This window comes from Xyrauchen texanus, chromosome 22 (genome assembly GCF_025860055.1).
Source record: "Xyrauchen texanus isolate HMW12.3.18 chromosome 22, RBS_HiC_50CHRs, whole genome shotgun sequence".
NCBI lineage: Eukaryota > Metazoa > Chordata > Actinopteri > Cypriniformes > Catostomidae > Xyrauchen > Xyrauchen texanus.
This window is the reverse complement of record NC_068297.1, coordinates 19,158,724-19,186,425: the sequence shown is the minus strand read 5'-3', so window position 1 is coordinate 19,186,425 and position 27,702 is coordinate 19,158,724. Positions and strand designations below refer to the sequence as shown.

At 39.3% G+C, this 27,702-nt stretch overlaps 2 protein-coding genes across 5 annotated transcripts in view; one reads left to right on the top strand and one right to left on the bottom strand.

Moving 5' to 3' along the window:
- LOC127662426 (lysine-specific histone demethylase 1A-like) overlaps nucleotides 1–2,780 on the top strand; it is a 33,378-nt gene extending 30,598 nt beyond the window's left edge. Inside the window, exons 20-21 of one of the 2 annotated variants that reach the window (XM_052153593.1) lie at nucleotides 205–351; nucleotides 786–2,780. In XM_052153593.1, the coding sequence (XP_052009553.1) occupies nucleotides 205–351; nucleotides 786–971 (333 nt within the window). In that variant the 3' untranslated portion in view covers nucleotides 972–2,780. The remainder of the gene's footprint in view (nucleotides 1–204; nucleotides 352–785) is intronic. The other variant, XM_052153595.1, reaches the window with a different exon arrangement.
- The window catches only part of luzp1 (leucine zipper protein 1), a 66,976-nt gene continuing 39,476 nt past the window's right edge, over nucleotides 203–27,702 (bottom strand). The window contains exons 2-4 of one of the 3 annotated variants that reach the window (XM_052153590.1): nucleotides 21,217–24,313; nucleotides 9,644–9,832; nucleotides 203–343 (exon numbers count right to left, since the gene is read on the bottom strand). In XM_052153590.1, the coding sequence (XP_052009550.1) occupies nucleotides 9,674–9,832; nucleotides 21,217–24,165 (3,108 nt within the window). In that variant the 5' untranslated portion in view covers nucleotides 24,166–24,313 and the 3' untranslated portion in view covers nucleotides 203–343; nucleotides 9,644–9,673. Of the gene's footprint in view, nucleotides 344–8,826; nucleotides 9,438–9,643; nucleotides 9,833–21,216; nucleotides 24,314–27,702 lie in introns of those variants that run through there. The other 2 variants (XM_052153589.1, XM_052153591.1) reach the window with 2 other exon arrangements.

The window sequence follows — 27,702 nt, the reverse complement described above, 5'->3', positions numbered from 1 at the left end:
AACTTTATCGTTATCGTGATATAAAAATGAGTGATATCTTGAAATAACATTCTGGTTATATCGCCCACCCCCAGTCCTCTCGTTCCTCAGTACACACTCAAACTCTCATGCGCTGAGACTCTGCAGCTCATTCCAATGGCATGGAGCATCTGGCTCTGCTCCATTGACAACAAACTGAGTGTGTGTTCTGTGTCTTCATGGTAGCCGAAGGAGACAGTGGTGACTCGCTGGCGTGCTGACCCCTGGGCTCGTGGGTCTTACTCGTATGTAGCAGCTGGCTCGTCTGGCAATGACTATGATCTCATGGCCCAACCTATCACACCTGGTCCTGCGATACCTGGAGCTTCACAGGTGAGAAAAAGTATTATTGTCATTGCTCATCAACTTTTTCCTCAAAGATGCTTGTTATTGAAACAGATGCTCTTTTAGTTACACCTTAGCTCTGTTCCAAAACCCAGTGAGCTGCCTCCCTGCCTACATGAGTTACAAAGGCAGCTTTGTAATTCATGGAACCTCATGGAATAAGCAGCTGATTTGGCTTTCAGTATAGTTTAACTTTAGCATGTTTCCAAGCTAACGATGTAAATTTTACTTGGTGTATAAGTCAGTCTTCAGGAGGCAGCGTAATCAAGGTGCCTTCCTTTTGAAACCGCCTATAATGTGTCTATAATGCTTAAAAAGGCTGCCTCTGTAGGCAGTCTCAAGATGGAGTAATTTCAAATGTTGATTAATGTTAGGTTAAAGATTGAGGTATACGAATTGTACTAATTGTGTTCGTTTTGCAGCCTGTTCCACGTCTGTTCTTCGCGGGTGAACACACAATCAGGAACTACCCTGCTACTGTGCATGGCGCTCTGCTGAGTGGGCTGAGGGAGGCAGGGAGGATTGCTGATCAGTTCCTGGGGGCCATGTACACTATGCCACGGCAAGCCACTGCCAACCCAAACCCACAGCCCTCCCCCAGCATCTAATACACCTCTAAACCCAACTCATGATGCAGAGAGAGAGAGTGACTTAAGGATAGTCAGAAAAAACATGTCTTGGTAGATAAATAAGGGGAGGGTCAATTGAGGACACTGGGTGACTCCTTAGACTGGAAATGTGTGTGTAAGTGTGTGTTTATGGGAGTTTGTCTACGTGTAAGAACATGCCTTTGGGAAAATTGTTGACTAATCTGAAAGCTGGATCTGGGATTTAAAGAAACCTTTTATTTAGTTCCCCCCCCTCTCTGTATAGCTTCACTGGCTTAAGTCTGGGTCATCTATAGTGTAAAAGGAAAGGTGGATGGTCACAGAAGAATTCAAGAATGTCGGAATTTGCATGGAATGTTTGCCTGTTTTGCTCCCCATTAAGGCACAAAAAGACAGAGAAAATTATTTATACTCTCTTCATCTGCACTCTTGAAAGTCATTAGTCACAATGTATCATATGTTTCAAGTCCGAGCATTAAAATGATAACAGTTTGAGGAGGTGAAGGACTCAACTGGCCAGGAGATGGACAAGAATGTGTCAATTGAAATCCAGACATTTTGATGCATGCTGTCAGTCCATTCTCTTATTTTTTCAAAATAAAACAAAAGATGAAAAATAAGACATTGTCATAAATAATTGTAACTTTGTCCTTTACATCCAAGTAGGTATCATAACTTGCCTTAATTAAGCTTTTGTTTTTTTTGAATGCTCTTTTTTTTCTTTTTAAGGAAAACTGTATTAGCTGGACTGATCTGTTTTGGTTTAAAAGTTAGAACAGATTTGTTTTGTTTAGCATTCTAAAATTGTATTTGTTTAATTTTGATCATTTCGATCCTTTTATATTTTGTTATTATAATTTTTTTTATTAAAGTGATTATGAACTGTTGCTTGCACCTTGTCTTGATCTTTATGTCCTATGGTTCTTTATTTGTGGTGTACTCTTGAATAAGAATGTGTTCTGCATGAGTGAGGTCAGAGGTTAACACTCTGGATGATTTATTTACTTTGCTTCAGTATCTGTTCCTCTAATGTAAAGTTTACCTTCTCATTTGGGTCTTGTCTATCCTGATGCTACTGTTGATATTGTGGTCAGATGCCCCGTCTTTTCACTAACCTGCTTTTAACTGCTTGTCTTTGACCCATTTTTAAGCTTTTCCTTTAGTTTCACGGACATGGCCCTTTCTATGTCTTGTTGCCAATTTTATCCTTAGTTTCTTCAGTGTCTTCACATCATACTAGCCCTGAGGGTTTCTTGGCCCCTCTTCCCTGTTCTGTTGTTGCTATAATCTCTCCAGGCCTCTGGCCTTGGCCCTAGTTTGTGTGGTGTGGGTCCTGGCAGCTGCACTATACAGTATTGTGGGAGTCTGGGACCAGAGCTGATATTAGCCCCAGCAGTTTGGTTTGTGATTAGAGCCTTGTGCTGCCTACACCACAACACCATAACCATATTCTAGTTTATAATGCTGCAGTTGTCCAGTATGGTTTTGATAATAGGAGCATATTAAGTTAGTTTACCACTGAGCCGAATCTCCCCCGATCACATGTATTTCATATTATGGTATTTAGTTGATGCTTTTATCTTAAGCTGTTAACTGCAGGCAAATTCAGAACCATCAAGTCCTCCGAGTTCAAGATTTAGTGACTCCTATATCCACAACATTAACTGTTATAGCAGGAAATTGTGAGAGCTACACAGCTTCAGGACAGATTTCAGAATCTCATTGTGTGAAATCTGAAATCAAAATTTATTTTATCCCCTTGACAATTACAACTTGTAATTGATCTCTCATTCATAATTTTAACACCTTTCTGATTTTGTAACATTTTCAAACATTCCTGGATGCCCTTAAGTATCTTTGATGAATATTGCACTCTGGGTATCATGATTTCTGATGTACAGAAGCCTTGGATTTTTTTTCTTGTCTTCTGTTCCACAAAATTAATGTGTGTTGTGATTTGTGTCTCCGAAATGGAAGAAAATATATATATATTTATAATTAAAACAAATTCTCTGCACAAAATCGATTTCATGGCTTCTGATAGTGGCACCTGGTGGCTGAAGATGGTATAATGCTAAATTATATATGCTAAATCTCAGAAAGTCTCTAAGAAACATATTCACCTTGCAGTACAGGGCTTCCTACTGATGCACAAGTATTGCTGTAACTCTGATTTCAGTAGGTACGCGCACGTCGAAACTCAACGCTGACTCTGTTCACATGCAGCTGTTATGCTGTATCACCTACACACTAGATCAAATGAATATGCCCTTCACACACATGGAGATGAACACAGACTTCACATGGAATTAAGTTCCCACATACATAAATTCAGATGCTCTTATACAACACATCCACACAAAAGCACTCATTAAAATAATTTCCCAGTGACCTTTTCTAACTTTTAATAAGTTTCTGGGGTATTTCTATGTTTTACACGTGTTTTTAAATTGCTTAGATATCTCTTTATTTATGCTTATACATTTTCTAGAAATTGAAAAAAATAGTGACTTCACTGTCTAGACTTTTCTCGGATATCCTGTCTGTCAGAGAATTTGAATGCCAAAGAACTGTCCCATTAGGCTGAGGCATTTTTCAGTCTTGGAACAGGATTAATGCTCTAGGGGTTGTTTCAGGGGTTTTGACAAACAAAATTCATTTCTGATACCAAATGAACGCACTTTAGTCAACTTTTAAGAGTGCACACCTAACATAAAATGTATCCATTGTTGCTCATCTTGAAATTCTAACAGTGACTAGATTAATAAATCTGGCTTTATGTTGAGAAAACAAACTTAAAAGGTGTAATCCTTGGGTATATTTGTCATGTTTGTTTCTGTCTGCCATCTGTCAACGTATCAAAATACTTGATATTCAAATACATTTTAATATGCAAAAACACACAAAACACCGTAACAAACAGATTGCTTTTTATTTTTGCTGGAATACATATCAACAGTTCAGCTGTAAGAGATTTCTAGCTCCATGAATGAAACATGCACAAATATTACAGTGCAAGCGCAGGACTGAAACATAAAGTGTATTTATTGCTGACACAGAGACTAAATGCATTGAGCACGTTCACCTGTGTCCACACAGCAGGTTCATTTTATACCAGCTTGCCATTTACAAACACTGCTTTATCCAAACAAAAAACTAAACAAAAAACACTCACTTTCACATATTTTATGTGTAGTGTGTAAGCATATATTAGTTTACTTTAAGCTTGTTGAAGTGTGTTACAGCAAGATGTGTTTGTATCTGTGTATATTTAAGGCCTGAAATCGGTCTTTGGCAGCGCTTTTAATACGGCACAGGAGATGAATGAACCTTGAATGAATAAGAGGGACAACAGAAAGCCACAGTCTGAGTGGATAATGAAAGACGAGGTGCTGTCAAGGAGTGATTATCCCAGCGGAACAGTACAGTACAGAACTTTACAGAGCCCCTGGTTCAACATATCCATCTATGCATGTTTTAAGAAACAAATCACACAAAGACTTCCCTTAAAATGGTGGGAAAAAAAGAGCTGGCAAATTTTTGAAGCTGGTGCATTAACACTTTTAACAGAGTCTGCTAACTTGAATAGTTTATCCAAACTAAAGTGAAAAAGAAATAAATTAAAAGGAAAAAAATATATCTTAACATTTAAACATGGCCAACTTCACAAAATTACAAGATCTTTTTTAAAATAATACCTATCCAACTGTCATTTTTTAAAATAAGATTATTCAAATGAAATAACATTGGCGGGAAAAGTAAAAAAATAACTTTACCGTTTTAATTTCATGCCTTTGCAAAGTGGTGCGTTATTGTAAACTGGAAAAATACCTTGGAATGATTCGGCACATTATGTGTCGACTGGAAAAATAAAGAAAGAATGATTTAAATTCCAACAAAACACTTTCTAATCTTTACAAATCTGACAGTTAACCTCCCCACCAGAAATCTTGATGAGTTGTCTCAAAATCATTATAATTTAACTTATTCTGTAATTTAACCTTGGCCAGCGCAAAAACACAATGTACATTTTATATATATTCATAAATGTTATGGCTTTACATTCACTTAATTGGGAGGATTTATTACATAAATCTGATAAGACAAAATCCATAGAGATCAAGGAAAGGAAAAAAAAAAAAAAAAAGGTTAAATTTAAGTTAAGTGCTGGTTAAGTGCAGATTCTGGAGTGTGATATTTCATGACACCATTTCCCTTTGTTTACAGCAGAGGCCATTGAGCTCACACTGCAATTCAATCATTTACTCACCCTCATGCTGTTCCAAATCCGACTATCTTTCATGGAACACTATGGGAAATGTTAGGCAAAATGACAACCTCAGTCACCATTCACTTCCATTGTGTGCACAAAAAAAACTAAAAAAAAAGATGCAATGAAAGTGAATGTTGACTGAGGCGGTCATTCTGCCTGACATCTATAGTGTTCCATGGCAGAAACAGGGTCAAACGGGTTTGGAAGAACATTATAGCAAATACATGATGACAGAATTTTAATTTTGGTGCTAACTAATCAATATGTGAAACCGGCTGACAAACAATGCCTCACTGTGCAATGTTGTTCTTTTCAGAGACAAAGCAACGGACAACAGTCGAGGAATGAAAATCAGACAAACGTGTTGCATGGCACATTGACAAATATTTGTAAATTGGGTCAAGAAAGGTGGAAGACTTCATAGAGAATTGGGGGTACAGTGCTCTCTCTTTCAGAAACCTGTCTAGAGCTACAGTTTCCGACAGCTTCAACTGCAGCCTTGACCTTTGAACTGCAGCCAACCTGGGTGCCGTATATCAGGCATGCTGCCGCTGCTTTAGCAGCCAATAAAACTGCTTTAAGGACCAGTGGATTGGATTACAGCCGTCCAGAGCAATGGGGTATTCTGGGAAAGGAAGGGTATAGATACAGGAGCCAGCATGTGCACTTCAACCCAAGACCCCTGAACAGGAAGTCAGAGGTGAAGTCTGGGATATGCATTTGGAGAGCATGATGATGATACACATTTGTTGCCTGAGTTTTTACTGGGTAGAACAAAGCAAAGCAGAGGCAGCATTTGTGAGTTAAAAAGCCAAATGAGTTATTGAACTTTGAGAAATGCAAATTCTGTACGACCAGCATGAAAATTAAGTCTGTCTTAAGTTGGGTGGAAAATTATTTTGAGAAATATGGTTTAAAAGGTTAGTTCACCCAAAAATATTAAAGTTGTTCCAAACCCATATAACTTAATTTTGTGGAAAACAAAAAGAAATGTTAGCCTCAATCAGCACTCACTTCCACTGATGGAAAAAGATCTGAAAGTGAATGGCGACTGAGATTAATATTTCAGCCTAAGATCTCCTTTTGTGTTCCACAGAAAAAGTCATATGGGTTACTCTCGTAAATGAATTATGACAATTTTCATTTGTGGGTACACTATCTCTTTAAAGTTTGATTTATTGCTGTTTGGCCACATCAATCATGTCTATTGTTTCTGTCTTCGAGTCAGAACTTTCAAGAAATTCAAGGTGGTGAGAACCAAATATGACCAGTTTTTAAAATGATCTAGTCTGTTTTCATTTTACTTATAAGAGTGTTTTAATGATTTAAGTGCAATTACATATTCATTAGAATGACTTAAATAAAAAGGATATGAAGCAAAAGAAATGTAACTTTGTTTAAAAGAATCCATCCAGCCCAACCCAGAGATGTGCATGAGTATACAGGACATACAGGAGTGCAGGATCCAGAACTGACCGTGATGTTCTTTTCAAAGCTGTAAACGAGTGAGACACTGCAAAGACCCCCCATAACAACATTACACATACAGCATCAGATTAAAACAAATACTAAAATGTCTCACATTCCAGTGAAATTGGAGATTGAAATAACTGATTATTGTGGTCAACATCAAAAGAGCAGTTTCAACCGTGACACAGCATCGGATAAGAGAGATCAATACAAACTATAAAGAGCCGAGATATTGACTGTTAGAGGACAAGAGGAATCTGAGCCTGAATGAGAAAATAATTCATTGACTGCTTTTCAACAGCCTCTCAAATCCCATGAACAAGACATGAAGTTTAACATTTTTACCTAATGGGAACAGTACAAGATATTTGAACTGCAGCAGTTCTATCTAATATTTTTTCAACTCATTCTAAAGGCATGACAACAAAGTGATATATCAGTGATAAATCATTCCAATGATTTTCTTTTCATTTCTGATTGTCAGGCCATTTATCCAGGCTGAGGCATTCCTAAGTGAAGCATTCTGGATCCTTTGTGGTGTCATGCTACTCACTCTCAAAGCTCAACAAGCTCTACAGCTGCAATAACATATGAAAATACAACCAGTCTAGGGGGTTGATTCACATTGCCTGCAAAATCCCAAACACTGGTTTTCTGTGACTGAGACTCAGCACACGTTAAGAGTTCAGATAAATGTCTTTCTGTGCAAAGTTCGCGAATTGTCACAAAGTGGCTATAATGAGTCCACTCTGAAGATCCTCCATAAATGTCCAGCATTTGGGCTAATCCCATTTAGCTACCCAGATGTTCTATACAAGGTCACCACCATGGACCAATGAGTTCTACATGATTTGATTCTTCTCCAATGGTTTAGAATCCAAAGTCAGCATACCTTCGGAGCAACTGATACAGAGAACGGAATGCATGCAGATGTATTTCCCAGCTATTGAGAAGAAACTTTTGTCACATGGCATCCATTTAGATGATTCTGTGAATACATTATATATGGGTGGTGGGGACCATCAAATCCAGTTAAAGAGAAAATGAAAAAGTATGAAAAAGTAAAACAACTGACAACAGATGAAATGAGAAAAGATCAGACTTGACTTGATCAGACACAGGGAGCACATTGCAAATTAGACAAAATAAATTAAACAAAAAGGATGGAAGGATTTGGCCTTTATATGTATACTAAACACCTCTAGTCCTAGCATGAACTCCTTAAATGTGGTTTGATTATAAAATTAGCACTACTGGCTCTTATAACACAGCAAAAAACAATATGCATGCTGTGCATTTTAAATGATGTGTATACCACCAATCAGCCACAACATTAAAACCACCTGCATAATATTGTGTAGATCCCCCTCATGTCGACAAAACAGTGCCAACCTGCATCTCATAATTGCATTCTGAGATTATGTTCTTCTCACCACAATTGTACAGAGCGGTTATCTCAGTTACCAGTTTGAACCAGTCTGGCCATTCTCAGTTGACCTCTCTCATCAACAAGACGTTTCGATCTGCAGAACTGGCGCTCAATGGATGTTTTTTGATTTGGCACCATTCTGAGTAAATTCTAGAGACTGTTGTGTGTGAAAATCCCAGGAGATCCGCAGTTAGAGAAATACTCAAACCAGTCCATCTGGCACCAACAATCATCCATGTGATTATCTAATCAGCTAATTGTGTGGCAGCAGTGCAGTGCATAAAATTGCAGATACGGGTCAGGAGCTTCAATTAATGTTCACATCAACCATCAGAATGGGGGGAAGATGTGAGCTCAGTGATTTGGAGCATGACTGTTGGTGCCAGATGGGCTGGTTTGAGTATTTCTGTAACTGCTGATTTTCTGGGATTTTCACACACAACAGTTTCTAGAATGTGCCAAAAAAAAAAAAAAATACAGTGAGTGGCAGTTCAGCAGACAGAAATGCTTTGCTGATGAGAGAGGTCAACTGAGAATGGCCAGACTGGTTCGAACTGACAAACTGGTAACTGAGATAACCGCTCTGTACAATTGTGGTGAGAAGAATATCATCTCAGAATGCAATTCTGAGATGCGGGTTGGCACTATTTTGGCACGAGGGGGACCTATACAATATTAGGCAGATGGTTTTAATTTTGTGACTGATCGGTGTATGTGTATTAGTGTTGGCAAATTGATTCATTTGATACTCAAGTTTTGTGGAATAATCCCAATAATTTCCTGAATTAACAAACAAGTTGCAAACAAAAACAAATGGTACAAAAATAAGAGATCGTCAAACTAAATGAAACATCATGAGCTGTTATTTGCTGCTTATGAAAACAAAACATGAAACTTAAAGTTTGGATATCTACCAAGACCCCATAGAGGTCTTCGTGGGTTTCTCATAATGATGATAAATATCGACAGTGACCCACAATTTCCCTCCACGTTTTCCTGTAGTCAAACCAACACTAAGACAGTCACATGTCCCAGTGACTCTCCCTTGTCTTGTCTGATAACTTTAATACACTATGAGAAGCAGAAGAGGACTCATTGCTGTAAGAACATGTGACTTCTTTTCCCACCAGGAAGTGACGGCAGGAAGACGGTAAAGTCATACAGGTGTGGCTGGTATAAGAGGGTAAGCTGGAGGCTCCAAGGGATCATTTAGATCAACCTGAAAATCGTTCATGCTGATGAGTCTTTTTAAGGCATGGTGTAATGGATGGAAAAGACAAGGTGAGCTTCATTCCTTGTGCACAGGAGATGTTTTAAACACATACAAACACACTTTAGGTCAAGACTCATTAATATGAGAGTAATTCGTTTTCATATTGCTTAGTTCTGACACAGAATCCTCCAAGGTGTCTATAGCATCACATCATTTTAAATGAATAATGAACAGGCTAAAAAGACAAATCCACCGAAGTAAAGATTTTTACAAAATAAAACGCATACCTCTGTAGTTGGAATTGTGGGTAATGTGGGTCAGTTATCTAAATGGCGGCTCGACCGCGGTTGGCTTCCATCAGCTGTGCGACCTCTATTGGACCATGCTCCTTGATTCCCAGACCTCTCATACGGGTTCACTTCACCTGTGGGCTGTCTCCTCCATGATGTAGAAGCAGGCTCTCTATCATCTGCAGACTGAGTGAAAATAAAAAAAAAAAAATTTAAATTAAAAATGTGATTACAGTATACTGATTATTAGGAATATCACAAAATATCGATACATCGATTTTTTTATGTATCGATAGATTTACATTAGCTGACATTTAATTTGTTTGCTTTCCAATTCACTTGCAGTTGGCCTTCCGTTTAATGTAGTCTGATACAATACATTTGGGGGACCACAAGGGGATGTTTTGAATCTAGTCACCAAACACACAAATGTTACAAAGGTTTTTGTACTTCTTCAAGAATGAACAAAGTTGTTGATGAGTTTGCGGTTTGCTGTATAAATCTGGTGTAACTACGCAACCTGAACAATTAGAAATGGTTTCATTGAAAAATGAAAATAGGTTTCATTCAAGCTGTCAAACCACAAAAATGCATACTTGTAACTGAAAATACATTGTGTAGGCTATATGAAAAGTACATATACACAATATATCATACAGCGATGGCTAGAGAAAATAATCAACATTTTTTGATAATATATGGGTCGAATTTAATTAACAACTATGCAAGGTGCGCTACTTGGTGCTTGAGAATTTGAGCAGTCTCCGGATTCGTAGCTGGGTGCCACCGACAGACAGGAAGAGACTCTTCATAGAAAATTATTGTTTCGAATTTTAGAACATGCCATGTGTTCTGCCAGACAGATTTGTTAGCTGCACATTCATGCTGCAAATCTCCCATTCTACCTCATCCCAAAGGTGTTCTGTTGGATTCAGATCTCGTAACTGGGAAGGGAACTGAAGAACAGTGAACTCGTTGTCATGTTCATGAAACCAGTTTGAGATGACTTTTGCTTTGTGACATGGGGCATTATAATTCTGGAATTAGCCATTAGAAGATGGGTAAAGTGTGGCCATGAAGGGAACGATACTCAAATCGCATGTGGCGTTCAAGCGATGATTAATTGGTATTAAAGGGCCCAAATTGTGCCAAGAAAACACTCCCCACACCATTACACCACTGCTACCAGCCTGTACTGTTGACACAATGTAGTTCAGTCCATGGATTCATACTGTTGGCACCAAATTCAGACTCTACATTTGTGTGTCTTAGCAGAAATCGATATTCATCAGTGCAGGGATTGTTTTTCCAGTCTTCAACTGTCCAGTTTTTGTGAGCCTGTGCCCACTGCAGCCTCAGCTTTCCTGCATCATGCCACCCCCTATCTCACTATCTCAGCACACTATAGCTGCCATCCCTTCATCCAGGTGGATGCTGCACATTGGTGGTGGTTGAGGAGAAGACCCTATACACCATGTTAAGTGATTTGTTCAGTCAGTGCCAGAAAAGCGCTATATTAGTGTAACGTAATTTTTTTTCAACCAAAAGCAAAAGATTTCTGTAACCAATGTCATGCGGAAATACACTATTTCAAGTAAGCCATGACGATTAATTAACTCAAAGAACGAAAGTGTCTGATAACAGGAGAGACACAAAGATAAAGTGAACTGTTAAGTAATTTTTATTTGTATAGCGATGTTTTACAACACACATCGTTTCAAAGCAGCTATACCGCAAAATCATGCTTTAACAGAAAACGAAACTATAAAAACTATACTAACAACTATAGTCTAAAAGTCATTGTTTTTTTTATTCAAATATTATTTTAAATAGTGTTTAAAAAATAAATAAGTAAATAATAATTGTATTTAGAACCCCAGTGAGTAAGAATAGTATTCGTCTGGTTGTATGAGCTTAATTTTTATGCCCATGAGGTTTATACCTGTAAACCTTAACATCATGTAAAAAAAAATAATAATAATATAAAAATATAAAATAAATAAATAAATTATATATATATATATATATATATATATATACATATATACATATATACATACATACACACACACACACACATCACAACGCTAAATTCATTATTTTCCTCAAAATTCTACAAACAATACCCCATAATGCAACGTGAAAGAAGTTTGTTTGAAATCTTTGCACATTTATTAAAAAAATAAATAAATTGCATGTGCATAAGTATTCACAGCCTTTGCTCAATACTTTGTTGAAGCACCTTTGGCACCAATTACAGCCTCAAGTCTTTTTGAGTATGATGCTATAATCTTGGCACACCTATTTTTGGGCAGTTTCTCCCATTCTTCTTTGCAGGACCTCTAGAGCTCAATTAGCTTGGATGGGGAGCATCGGTGCACAGCCATTTTAAGATCTACAGAGATGTTCAATCAGGTACAAGTCTGGGCTCTGGCTGGACCACTCAAGGACATTCACAGAGTTGTCCCGTATCCACTCCTTTGTTATCTTGGTTGTGTGCTTAGGGTCGTTGTCCTGTTGGAAGATGAACCTTCACCCCAGTCTGAGGTCCAGAGTGTTCTGGAGCAGGTTTTCATCAAAGATGTCTCTGTACATTGCTGCATTAATTTTTCCCTCAATCCTGACTAGTCTCCCAGTTCCTGCTGCTGAATAACTTCCCCACAGCATGATGCTGCCACCACCATGCTTCACTGTAGGGATAGTATTGGCAAGGTGATGAGCAGTGCCTGGTTTCCTCCATACATGACGCTTGACATTCAGTTCAAAAAGTTCAATCTTTGTTTCATCAGACCAGAGAATTTAGTTTCTCATGGTCTGAGAGTCCTTCAGGTGCCTTTTGGCAAACTCCAGGTGGGCTGTCATGTGCCTTTTACTGAGGAGTGGCTTCCGTCTGGCCACTCTACCATACAGGCCTGATTGGTGGAGTGCTGCAGAGATGGTTGTTCTTCTGGAAGGTTCTCCTCTCTACACAGAGAAATGCTGGAGCTCAGTCAGAGTGACTATCGGGTTCTTGGTCACCTCCCTGACTAAGGACCTTCTCCCCCGATTGCTCAGTTTCGCCGGGGGCCAGCTCTAGGAAGAGTCCTGGTGGTTCCAAACTTCTTCCATTTATGGATGATGGAGGCCACTGTTCTCATTGGGACCTTCAATGCTGCAGAAATGTTTTTGTACCCTTCCCCAGATCTGTGCCTCGATACAATCCTGTCTCAGAGGTCTACAGACAATTCCTTGGACTTCATGACTTGGTTTGTGCTCTGACATGCACTGTTAACTGTGGGACCTTATATAGACAGGTGTGTGTGCCTTTCCAAATCATGTCCAATCAATTGAATTGACCACAGGTTGACTTTTTCTTTTAAACTATTACACATACTGATATGCCTTGATCTCATATGAGTGTACATCACTGTAAACAAGTTTTTTAAAGCGCTTCATTTTCTAAACATTTTTTTTTCTATCACGTACCTTACAAAGACTAAGTTCTCTTTGTTATTTTTCATTACATTTGAGCAGAAATATAAGAATTAAACCAAAATCATATCAGACATACAGTATCTCTCAAAAGTGAGTACTCCCCTCACATTTTTGTAAATATTTGATTATAAACTTTCATGTGAGACAACACTGAAGAAATTACACTTTGCTACAATGTAAAGTAGTGAGTGTACAGCTTGTATAACAGTGTAAATTTGCTGTCCCCTCAAAATAACTCAACACACATCCAATAATGTCTAAACTGCTGGCAACAAAAGCGAGTACACCCTTAAGTGAAAATGTCCAAATTGGGCCCAATTAGCCATTTTCCCTCCCCAGAGTAATGTGACTCGTTAGTGTTACAAGGTCTCAGTTGTGAATGGGGAGCAGGTGTGTTACATTTGGTGTCATCGCTCTCACACTCCCTCATACTGGTCACTGGAAGTTCAACATGGAACCTTATGGCAAAGAACTCTGAGGATCTGAAAAAAGAATTGTTGCTCTACATAAAGATGGCCTAGGCTATAAGAAGATTGCCAAGACCCTGACACTGAGCTGCAGCACATTGGCCATGACCATACAGCGGTTTAACAGGACAGGTTCCACTCAGAACAGGCCTCACCGTGGTCGACCAAAGAAGTTGAGTGCACGTGCTCAGCATCATATCCAGAGGTTGTCTTTGGGAAATAGATGTGTGAGTGCTGCCAGTATTGATGCAAAGGTTGAAGGGGTGTGCTCAGACCATACGCCGCACACTGCATCAAATTGGTCTGCATGGCTGTCGTCCCAGAAGGAAGCCTCTTCTAAAGATGATGCACAAGAAAGTCCGCCATCAGTATGCTGAAGACAAGCAGACTAAGGACATGGATTATAGGAACCATGTCATGTGGTCTGGTGAGACCAAGATAAACTTATTTGGTTCAGATGGTGTCAAGCATGTGTGGCGGAAACCAGGTGAGGAGTACAAAGGCAAGTGTGTCTTGCCTACAGTCAAGCATGGTGGTGGGAGTGTCAATGTCTGGGGCTGCATGAGTGCTGCCGGCACTGGAGAGCTACAGTTCATTGAGGGAACCATGAATGCCAACATGTACCAAATTGTGATATACTGAAGCAGAGCATGATCCCCTCCCTTCAGAGTCTGGGCCGCAGGGCAGTATTCCAGCATGATAACGACCCCAAACACACCTCCAAGATGACCACTGGCTTGCTAAAGAAGCTGAGGGTGAAGGTGATGGACTTCCCAAGCATGTCTCCAGACCTAAACACTATTGAGCATCTGTGGGGCATCCTCAAACGGAAGGTGGAGAAGCACAAGGTCTCTAACATCCACCAGTTCTGTGATGTCATCATGGAGGAGTGGAAGAGGACTCCAGTGCCAACTTGTGAAGCTCTAGTGAACTCCATGCCAAAGAGGGTTAAAGCAGTGCTGGAAAATAAGGGTGGCCACACAAAATATTGACACTCTGGGCCCAAATTGGACATTTTCACTTAGGGGTGTACTCACTTTTGTTGCCATTGGTTTAGACATTAAAGGCTGTGTGTTGAGTTATTTTGAGGGGACAGCAAATTTACATTGTTATACAAGCTGTACACTCACTACTTTACATTGTAGCAAAGTGTCATTTCTTCAGTGTTGTCACATGAAAAGATATAATCAAATATTTAAAAGAATGTGAGGGGTGTACTAATTTTTGTGAGATACTGTATGAGAGGAGAGAAAATAGAAAGACCACAGAGCAAGTCCTTATATAGAACCACTATTGTCTCTTTTCTTTACCATGAATGTGGAGACTTTACACAGCCAACTTAATGGTTTATGACGTCAGTTAAAAAGGTTCTCAAATGGGGCAGCAGGATATGCCACACACCGCTTTGGAATTTTGTGCACAGCAGACAGATGCTAATTGTCCATAATAGGGCTTGAGGCCTGCTGGGATACAAGAGGTGGGTGTACAGGAAGCCAGTTACGATGCCTCGACTGCCAAATGGGAAGGCGCAACCTTGCAACTTCCTGTGTCACTCAGGAAAAGCAAACGGGTGGAAACGACCCAAGCAAAATCTTAAAGAAAGATGTCAGGATGGAATGACGCAAGAAGTTGAAACCACATAATGTGAATATTAGTAGTGATTGTGCTGAAATGGCAAAAGCCTCTTGTTTTTTTTTTTTTAAATTGGTAATGGATCAAAAATTGTTCAAAACCAAGTGTAGAACAAGATGCCTGGATAGAACATTCTGAAAAGCCTTTAATAAAAGCTAATACACTGAATTCCTTTGTCTTTTTCCAGTATAATTATGCAAATTAATATGTCTCCTGTATATGTATGTGATTATGTGAATCAAGTATGTACTTAAAAATGCATGATATGAAATCCTAAGTTTTTAGATCATTAACAATAATATATTGAGGACGTAATATAAGCAATACCACTGTGAGCAAACTTTAGTCCTTCTTGTTTGGTCAGTTTGTTTAGAAATGCATCTCTTTATTTTTAAACAACATGCTGTACATCCAACAATCACAAAAACTACCAAACAGCACCATGGCAACAAATTCTTTAAAGTACACTGGAGTACCATTGGTAACATTAATATGGTAATCATTCAATAGCATACTTGATCAAATTACAACAGTTATAAAGCATGGTATTGAATGAACAATAATAAGAATAACCTTACAAAAAATTATGTGGTAGTACTGTACGGTGATGATGTCAGTTGATGTATTCTGCACTAGCCACTAGCAAACCTAACCATGTGATAAAATCACAGACCACCATTAACTACATTCATCTGTTAAACAAAAAATAGAATGAAACTGAGATTCCATCATAGATCACTCCAAATTTGTGTATTTATATACACAAGGATAAAAAGCCATTCCAGCTCTAAACATAGCATGGCATATGGCAGAACAGGATTATTTGACTTAGTTCTCTGCACCGCAGGAGTATTAATGACTTTACCACATATTTTTGACTCATATAGGCTTTGTGTCAGAGACATTTAACATATGACACTGATCTGCAGTGGACAGTGCTGCACACGTGCCTTCATTAATAATGAGTGAGATAAAACCTCTGCACCTGTCAGCACAACAACACAGAATCACTGATGGATGAATAAAATCTCCCTCAAATCACTGTGCTATTGATCTCATGCAAGACACACTTTGGAAATCCGCTTGAAGGTTTAAATAAAGACTTCCACAGTCAAGCTATTCCACACACTGAGATTAACAAGGAATCACGTGATCTTATCCACTGTGGTACAATTAATGTGCATACACGCTGGACGAAGCAGAGCTTCAACAGCATTAGATCTGTAAGTCTGACTTATCAAAAAGCAGACTGTTGTCCTTTCAATCATACTAAAGCATTAACATGACATTTATTTGTATATATATATACACACTCACCTAAAGGATTATTAGGAACACCATACTAATACTGTGTTTGACCCCCTTTCGCCTTCAGAACTGCCTTAATTCTACGTGGCATTGATTCAACAAGGTGCTGAAAGCATTCTTTAGAAATGTTGGCCCATATTGATAGGATAGCATCTTGCAGTTGATGGAGATTTGTGGGATGCACATCCAGGGCACGAAGCTCCCGTTCCACCACATCCCAAAGATGCTCTATTGGGTTGAGATCTGGTGACTGTGGGGGCCATTTTAGTACAGTGAACTCATTGTCATGTTCAAGAAACCAATTTGAAATGATTCGAGCTTTGTGACATGGTGCATTATCCTGCTGGAAGTAGCCATCAGAGGATGGGTACATGGTGGCCATAAAGGGATGGACATGGTCAGAAACAATGCTCAGGTAGGCCGTGGCATTTAAATGATGCCCAATTGGCACTAAGGGGCCTAAAGTGTGCCAAGAAAACATCCCCCACATGATGGATCCATGTTCTCATTCTGTTTATGCCAAATTCTGACTCTACCATCTGAATGTCTCAACAAAAATCAAGAATCATCAGACCAGGCAACATTTTTCCAGTCTTCAACTGTACAATTTTGGTGAGCTCTTGCAAATAGTAGCCTCTTTTTCCTATTTGTAGTGGAGATAAGTGGTACCTGGTGGGGTCTTCTGCTGTTGTAGCCCATCCGCCTCAAGGTTGTGCGTTTTGTGGCTTCATAAATGCTTTCAATGTTTAGCATCAACAAGGCATTTTCGCCCACAGGACTGCCGCATACTGGATGTTTTTCCCTTTTCACACCATTCTTTGTAAACCCTAGAAATGGTTGTGCGTGAAAATCCCAGTAACTGAGCAGATTGTGAAATACTCAGACCGGCCCGTCTGGCACCAACAACCATGCCACGCTCAAAATTGCTTAAATCACCTTTCTTTCCCATTCTGACATTCAGTTTGGAGTTCAGGAGATTGTCTTGACCAGGACCACACCCCTAAATGCATTGAAGCAACTGCCATGTGATTGTTGATTAGATAATTGCATTAATGAGAAATTGAACAGGTGTTCTTAATAATCCTTTAGGTGAGTGTGTATATATATATTTCCAATATCCCATCATATATGGGCTATTGGAAACTGTTAAATGATGGCCAAATATCTTTTTAGGCATTGATTTAGCAAGCATGCATTCAGGTCTAGCTGCATTCTAGGATGGAACATCCCATTTTCACTATCCCATCAATTCCCAATGGATAAACAAGTCTTTTCTGGGGTGGCTTAGGGTTAGTATCTAGTGATAATAATTAGCTTTATTTTAAACCAGAAGTCATCTATGGTATTTCCCCATTTAGATAGCTAGTAAATGCATGTGTGTGCATGAGTGTCACAATCACAGTGATAACCCAGAGTGAGGTATTTATTGAGAAGATTACTCTAAATTCAGGGGAAAAAAAGAAATCACATGAGTTGGAGATAAAGTTGAATGCATGCCTGACCATGGCTGATTAGACAAATCCTTGTTGAGGCCTGTTAGAAAATGAGCATGTATTTACTCCCTTAAAAATAAACCCTTTCTCCCTATTTTCTATTTCAAAGGTTGTGGGTAGAAATTACATTTAACTCTTTAGATGGAAAGAGACTTTAAAGCTGAACAAAATAAAAGATTAATGATAAAAGATTAAAGAGAATCACGGATGGAGAGAAATAGGATATATTGAAGGATTGTGAAATCACAATAGCAGTATATTAACTTGGAGCTGCAATGACAGCATGAAGAACCATCTGCAGTACACAAAGAACACCAGACGTCACTGAGTGATAGAGAGGAGGGGATAAGACAAATTATCTGACCTCTGTACGTGCAAGAGATAGAATTTACTTGTGCGTAAATCTATCAGCTGTCTCAGATAAATGGACAGGCATTTTCTATCTATCGAGGCAGTGGACAAAGAAAACAAACATGGTATGAAATAGAACATGAGAAAGTAGAGACAGAGAGAAAGAGAGAGAGACAAACAGAGAGATGGAAGGAAGGAGAGTTTTTGAAGTTGTGTGCCAGGAAGGGGCCATTCTTGAGGGACATCTCACTCATTTATTAAGGTCTTTGTTGCTTAATTTGGGGGTGTGGCTGTCCGATATGCTTAATGAGAGGGTGATGGTAATTACTTTAGTGATTGGATGCAGCTCTATTCCTTTATTGACTTGTATTCTTTTGTAAGCAAAGAGTGTGAAAGCTGGTGAAAAGGGCCCGCGTTCGTTGTTTTGTTTTGACTGGTGGGGTGACGGCAGACTCAAATCAGTTTAGCTGCTGAGACAAGCACTGCCCGTAGCATTGCTAAAAACAAAGCCATGACCTCTGACCTGCAAGTTATTACCTTTCAACACCCTTCTCACATGTATCAATATCTTACACTAGTAGTAGAAAACATAAAAACAGCTTTATCATTCAGCATATACTGTATAATATAAAAAAGTTAATTACTATATAAACCACAACCACAGAAACAAGAAACTTTAATTCATGATGGAATAGTACTTGTGATGAGGAGGAGGAGGTTGGGGCCTTGCCGTGAGTCCACACAGCCAGCCCACAATGGGGCTAATCAGCCGAGGAGAGGGATAGAGCTGGATGCGGTAGTTCGGGAGAGAGTGAGCACCATGCAGCTGCCGTGTGTGTGTTTGTATTTTGTGTCTTTTTGTTTAATTCAATATTGCTTTGACTGATCAGCCGGTTCCCGCCTCCTCCTTGCCCATTTTAAACCCTGTTACATTGGAGCCGAAATCCAGGGAGGAGGAGGGATGCGCTGTTGAGGAGTCCTCGCCACTGCCGTCCACCCAAAGGAGCAGCCATGGCCGTCTGCCAGAGGACGGAGTCGCCGCTGCCGGCCACCTGGACACGGAGGAACGGTCAGCGTACGCGAGGGGCAGAGGGGCTCGCTACCAGCCACCAGAACCCAGAGGGGCATTCCATCCGCCAGGGGTCGGAGGACTCACTCCGGTCCGCCCAGGGAGGAACAGCTGTCATCTACCAGAGGGTGGAGGAGTGGTCAAGGACCAGACACCGGCATGTCTGGGAACCGGCAAGCAATTTTTATTTTTTTGCAACAGGGTTTAAAATGGGCAAGGAGGAGGTGGGAACCAGCTGAACAGTCAAAGTAATGTTAAATAAAACAAACAGAAACAAAACACATATATACACATGACAGCTGATTGTGGCGCTCTCTCTCTCTGCATCTACTGCATCCAGTTCAGCCTTATCCCTCTCCTCAGCCGATTACCTCCACATTCTAGATAATACTGAACTCAAGAAAAAAGATCCGAGAGCAGGTTTGATCTGTTAATATCAATAAAACCATAGTCAAAAATATCAAAGAATTAGAAACAGATCCTGTTTTGTTGCATTACGTTGCACTACCAATGCAAATGTAAGAACTACACTTTTGAATATCAAATATATGCTTTACATTTTAGATAAATCTAATTTAATTTAATCTAATGGAAAGGTGCTTTGATAATTGTAAAATTCTGGCATGTAACCCAATACAGCTCTGTTAGTATAAATAGAAAACAATGCCAGTGCCAGTTTAAGAGCTTTAAAAAGCATTAAAAAATAGTTTAACAATGCAAAACCTATAGTGGGTTAAATATTTACTGTAAATATTTGATAAAAAATTTACTCTAACTCCATCTCTAAAATCTATAATTAAACATTTAGTAATGTGTGGCAAATGGTTTTCATTTGGAGAACATCTCTATGTGGAGAATATGTGTCAAAATACATCACACTTTCTATTTTCTGCTTGTCTACAAGTTGTTATTTATTTCTTAACACTTAAGCTTTGGTTTTTATTTACAATGTATTCAAATGATTCAAAACGTCAAGAACTGCACAGGTGACAAAAACTGGAAAACAGTGTTTCCAGCTAGGTTACCATTACAACAATAACAGAATCGAAAGAGAGATCCTCCTTTTCCTCTTTCAACAGATGGAGTTGGATCTAAAAACACTTCATGTTAATAAAATATATGTCCCCATTACCTTCTTCCAGATGCAGTAGTTTAAAAAAAGCACAGGTCTTCCAAATAAAAACAAAAAACCCTTAAGAAAAAAATTTGTTGAATACCATGGCTAAGAAATATTAATCTAGACAGTGGGACTGAATTTGTGTGCATGTATCTGTCAGAACCAAAGGTTCTATGTGGATAATTAACAGGTGTATAATAAAGATATATATATATATATATATATATATATATATATATATATATATATATATATATATAGGGTAAATAAGAGAAAACACACTGCAAATAGAAAAAAACATACAGACTTTACACAAAATTGAATACAAATGATCAGATGATTTGTGATGCATACTCTGAACCTCAGTTTTAGTAGGATATTTTATGCTCTTGCTTATTGATTTCACTGTTCTAAACTGACCACAGTGCAAAACAACAAGGTGGACTGAGCAAATCTCCTACAGTACAAAGGTTACAATTTGTATGAAATGTAATGCAACAGCACTAACCAACTAACATTTATCATCGCAAGAACACAAAGCAGTGTAAATAAATTGGTATGCTAAAAAAAAAAGCTTAAAACAGGTAAACAAACACTTTTGTGAAAGGAATCTATATCTTTTTAGTCATTATGGCCAAAAGTAAAAAGCTAATACTCACCATAGGTTGTTTACGGCCTCTTGGTTGAAGTTGCTGGGCACTGACAGGTTCATGTGAAACAACCCTCTCTGGTGAAGGAGTCTTCTTGTTCCTTTGTCCTGGTTCAGAGACAGATGATGCTGCATTGTTGATCCTACGCATGTATACATCTGCTGGGCTTGGTTTACTTCCACTATTAGCAGTGCTGGACTTTGATGGAGTATCCAACACTGTAGTGGCCCTATATGCTCTCCAGGTTGTGGCAGACTCGCCCTCATCCTCTGAGCCATCTTGTTTTAGTGCTCGACCACATTCATCTGCAGAAGTTACCCCACGGCTTCTCCAAGTGCTTCTGACAGTGCTGTTTCTCATTTCTGGCAAACTGTTATCGTATGAGTGGTGGTTGTGATTATGGCCTCTCCAGCTGGTCACAGTGGTGCTGCTACTGCTGCTCTCAAACCCAGACTCAATGTCATTGTTGAAGTCTGAAGTTTCTGAAGACTGGAGGCTAAAGCTGCTTTGAGACAGGAGGGTTGCCTCAACAGGAGCAGTCTCAAGGAAACTGTGAGGTTCTGATAAGTCAGAATCATTCTCACTTTGACGTAGAGTGATCTCACTCTTAGGGATGGATATTTCATAAGGTCTAGAGATGTTGCCCCTATGTTCGCTGCTTGGGCCAATGACAATATTACTGGTGGAAGTGTGCCTTTCCTTGGAAGGGGGCTCACTTGATAGACTGCTGCTCCGACTGCTTGTTCGAGATGAACTGGGGTCGTTGGGATAGAAGGTGATACTGCTAGTCATCTTGCTGGTCACTACTGGCTTAGTGGAGAGCTTGGGTTTCCCACTGGTGGTCAAAGGTTCTGTTATTCCACCTGACATGATTTCTTTCCTCTCAATCTCAACAATGGCTTGCTTGATGACAGCTTTTGACCGGAGGGCTTCACGAGGGCTGCATACCCTCCGGACCTCAATACCCAACATGTTTAGTATGGTCTCTTCTGTATCCCCTTCTGCTATAAGAGGCCTGTGTTGCTCCTCACTGATGGAGCCCTTTGAGGAGCTATCAGAGTGAGCACCTTGTAGGCGTGTGTATCTAGGGTACTTGGATGATGTTCTTTCACTAGTATTTGACATCAAAGAAGCAGGATCACTTTGTTCACCTGCTGATCGCTTGGAGCCAGTGGATTCTGTTTCTGAGGCTGAGGAATGACCATCAGAACCATGATCAACAGATACATGTGACCTGTAGGCAGTATAGGATCCATTTGCCTTTGACAGACTCAGCATTGTAGATGAATCCTGCAAATTATCTAAACTCTCTGGTTCAGTTATTCCTTGCACAGGCGAAGCTATGCAAGCAGCTCTGGCTGAAAGTAAAAGTGCCCCATCAGAGCTGTTGGATTCACTATCGCTTCCAGGGTACCTGGACATTTTCTCTGTTCGACTCTTCTTGCCATCACTGTCATTCTGTTTGACCGATGGCATCCAAGACTTTTGGTCATTAGCAGCCGGAGGATAGCGACTAAGGACTGAAACTTTTTTACTCTCACAGAGTGTGCTTGATGAAGAATGTGTAGCAATTCCAAGTTTTTCATCTTTCTTTCCATCTTTTGTCCCATTGTCAAAACTGGATGCAGCAGTCTTCAAACCTTTCCTGACACCATGTGCTGGACTAAGAGCCCTTCGTACAGTCTTTGGGGAACTCTCTGTGGAGTGACATAGATCTTTGTTCCTCAGCTTGGTTTCTCGCCTCTGCTGAGGAGACTTGTCTCTGCTTTTGTACCTAGAGGTTGATTCAGAAGCAGCAGGACTCCTATTTAGCAATTTAGGTTTTTCCTGTCTGAAGCCTTCTCGTACAATGATCTCCTCATTTTCTACCTTGCCATTCTCCAGGACCTTTGTGGCACAAGTAATTGCAGAGTTTCCATTAGTATTACTGCAACCATTTAGCTGCATTTTCATCTGTTCAACCTGATCATGGAGAGCTTGACTACGGCTCCTCTCCCGCTGGTACTTATCTATCAGCTCAGCATTTTTAGATTCCATGTTCTTCAAGTCCTCTTCCACTAACTCCATCTGCTTCAAACGATTCTTCAGCCTTTCCACTTCCTGACTGAGGTCCTTAACCTTATTATCTTCCTGCCGCTCTAAGCTATTTTTTTCATTCTCTGACTCATTTCTCAAATCCAAGTCATGTGAATGCTTCAAGTATTCAAAACTCTTCTTTCTGGCCAGTTTGCAGGTAAGGCCTGCTGAAAATTCATCCTCAATTCGAAGGTCTCTAGAATCAAATTGGCTGTGGTCTGTTGTAACTAGTTTGTTTTTCTGATGCTCAAGTTTCTCAGTAAGTTTGAGTATGATTTTCTCATCCTCTCTCTGCCTTTCCATAAGCCTTTTGCGTTCATTCACAAATGTCTGAGTGAGACTCTTTAGTTTCTCCATATCCACAGCAAGAGATTTTTCTGCCCTGTCCAGTCGAGCTTCAGAGAATTCCACCTCCTTTATTTGAGCCTTCAAGGCATCAAGCTCTGAGGAGAGCTTTTTGGTCAAGTTTTTCTCCTCATTCAGACTAAGGCACAACTGGGTACAGTCTGACTTGCTTTTTCCAAATGCCTCTTCAAGCTTCTCAAGTTCAGTCATTCTGCGCTGAAGACGCTCAATCTCCACTTTAAACTCCTTTGTAAGTTTCTCCTCCTGATCAAGTTTCTCCCTAACATCCCGACAAAGATCCTCTGCTTTCCTTACCTCCTCATCTTTGCCATCAATTCTGAGCAATCTCTTCCGCATTGCCTCTACATCAGCGAGGAGTGCAGAATTGCTCCCCTCAGCCTGAATGATTTTGTCCTGAAGGTCAAGAAGTTCATCCTCAGCTTTCTGTAGTTTGCTCTTGGCCTCTTCAAGCTCATCCAAACGTCGTCCTAAGCTCTGCAACTTGTGTCTCAGATGCCGATTTGTTGTTTCAGTCATTTTTATATCTGATACTAATCTACTTTGAGGTCTTTATGATTGTTTGATGGAGGGGTACACATTTGTATGGTGGTTGAAGGTCTGTATGTTTCCACTCCAACCTTCAGGAAGGTTTTTTTTTCTCGTCTTTACGGTCACAGTTGATAACCTGCAAGACAGAATTTTTTTTTAATAAAGCTTGAGTTTTTGCAGTAGAATTGAAAAACAATATTTATTTATAAGAAAAAATTATGAGAAAGCAAATTTGTCAGTAATTGCCCAAGTGATAAATCAACATCCAACATCAAATATAACTGAACTAGGAAAACAAGGCTTTTACAAGGTTCAAAAGAAGTTAGCTCAATCATCGGCATTTGTGGCATAATAAATTTTTTTTTTTTCATTTTAACTATTTAAAAAGCAAAAATCATGAATAAAGAAAGGCTCTTACAATTGTAGAATAGGGCATTAAAATAAACATTAAAATGCACACTGTTTCAAAAGTATAGCCACAATAAATAAACATTACAGATGTTAACATGATTTTAGTGTGAATCAGGGATTTACTAGAATTACACCATTTACCAGATTATGGGGTTTGCAAGTATTTGCCCTCATCACAGCCTATGATCACGCAGCATCAATTTCTTGCCAGGATTTTTGCTGACAGTAGCACAACTCATTGACCCTGGCCTCTGTCCACATGCCTGTCTCCATGGCAACATTCAGAGTAATAGCCATCCCTAATCACACCCTCAGGATGTTGAATAAAATTTAGACTGCTTTACCGGGCCTAGAACAGTTCCGGCCAAAGCATCTTACCCTGCAAGTAGCCTACAAGACAGTGCAACTAAAACAAAAATAAAACTGGTATCACCATTTTTAATAACAGATTTAATGTTTTGACTGACTGTCTCACACTATTATCAAAAACTTATGCAAATAAGTCAAGTCATTTTTATTTGTATAGTGCTTCTCACAACATACATAGTTTCAAAGCAGCTTTACAGGAAAATTATGGTTTAACAAAAAAAAGCTGTAATGTCATCATTGTGCAGTTTGATAAAAACGTGACTTTAGATTATGCCTAAATAAGAAAATGATACTTGTTTTTAGACCCCCAGTGAGCAAGCCAATGGTGACTTTGGCAAGGGAAAAAAAACCAAACATAAGATGTTGGTTAATTGGGGAAAAATATCCTATGAAGAAACAAGGCTCACTTTGGGGGCCTGTGCCCTTCTGGCTAAACAGCATGAATATAATCCCAATATTAGTTATGTATGTGTAGAATAAGTCATGTTTTAAATGAGTAAACTAAGTAAATGTTAGGGGCCTAAGTTTAAACAAATGATTTTTAATCAGTAAGATTTATGAGTAAAAGTTTTTAAAGTCCATCTTAAATTAACTACGGAAGTGCACAAATGCATTGCCCTTTGTTATTGTATATTCATGGAACATAAATAACACTCAGTATTTTTCTACTCTTGTTCGGAAAAACCTAAAGCTTCACTAAATATTCCACTACATATAATGAAAGCAGTCACCGTAACAGCAGGTCCAGATGCAATAGAGCATTTTATACAACTTATTCTAAAGTGAATTTCAATATGACTGTTGGATTGGTAGGCCCACCAACATGGAAACATGCCTAAATGAGTTGCTCTATGTGGATTAAAGGAATTCTGTCAAAATACTTTCATAATCCCATAATTTTATGGTTTGTGAACCTCAGGCAGCAATATTTCTGGGTTTAGAAAGGAAACGAGTCATCCAGTAAATGTACCAGCCAAGCAGGAAGGAGATCCATTACATCTAAGGCAGATTTCCATGACACATGACATTCATAATCACTTTGCTAAGACTCCGCAGAGAGGTCAAAACTACACACACACCCACACACACACACACACACACACACACACACACACACACACACAAACAATTCATATACACACAAGAGCAAACAAGCTTATGCATGTCTATGTCTCTCTGCCTAGGACAAAGATTCAGAGAGAGCATTGCCAAACACAAATACTGTATTTGTGCATACCAACTTGCTCAGTATAAGCATATTCAATCCACTTCTGCAGTGGAGTGCTCTCATGCTAAGCTAATTTATTCAGTAACACAAATTTTCTTGACACACTTCTTGTATTACTGTGTCAGTGAAAAAGCTCAGTGTTGGTTAGGGGTGGACTGTGAAGAGAAATTGGCCTGGGATTTCACATAGAATCCAGCCCAAATGCTGTTTTAGCCGTTTAGCTTTAGGGTTGGGGTCCTTTTCTGCATATTGCTGCCCCCTTCGGCATATCGCGGCACCATATTTTGGCCCATTCTGCATAACACAGCGGCTCATTTCATCGTTTCGCGGCCGACCCGGTTCTCCCGATGGCCAGTCCACCCCTGATCGGCCCCAAAGTGTGTCGGCCCACCGGGAAAATGCCCGGTATGGCAGATTACCAATCCAGCCCTGGTGCTGGGATTGACACACACTGTGTAACTCTGTTATTGCATACAAATACGTATGCCCCTCCAATATAAAAGTGTCAATTCAATTAAAATGCAGTGAAAAAGTTTGACACTGTACATCAATAATGATTACTTTAAAAGGTCTGCAATGTAAGCTTCACAACAAATATAATGTACTATAATGTCATTTTAATGTACTATACGAATGTTCTAATAGACCAAGCTAAAAATGCACTCAATTTTATACAATATGTAACAAGGGGTCCCTGCTCTGTCTTTCCACCCACTAAGGAGTCCTTGGCCAGAAAAAGGTTGAAGACCACTGCTTTAGAGAAAAACACTGCTCATTTGCTCAAAACCTCTATGAAAACCCGTGTCGATGATTAAACTTTAAAATTGTATTAAATGGCCCCAACATTCTAAGCAGCATTGAAAAGGAATAAAGGAGAAATCTGTACCATAAACAGATAGAAAGAAGTCTTTCAATCCACACATCACTTATATTAATATAAATCAATATATCGGGGTAGTGAAGGAATACAATAAATGTTTTATCTTTAGTATGTGTTTTTCTTATGAAAAATTGCATAATTTGTTTTGTGTTTACTGTCCATGTAATCACTGTTTTACAATTACCTTTGGTTAATATGATCTTATTGCAAATACCACTGTTAAAACTATGGATGCAACGGAACTTTCCTTCAGTATAACATCTTTTATGCTCTCTGATTGTAGAAAACACTACAGTTTTTATTTTCATGATGAAAAGAAATTCCCACTGTCACACAGTGTCCTAACTAGACGCGACGCTGCAACATGCGATAAAAGATATCTTCTCTGTGTTAATCAGAGACAGGTCATTATATTTTTGGAATGCTGTGTTTGAGGTCTCATTCTCTTCAACCTGAGCTCTGTCATAGACACACATATGCCGGCTCATTGACTTTCTCTCTGCTTCCCTGTCAAATGGAAATCAATGAAATAACAACATGAACATAGTACGGTGTGAGTGCACAAACATTAAAAATGGTAACAGATAGAAATTTGATGCGATTCATAAAGTAACTTTGCCCTGTGTATGTGTGTGAT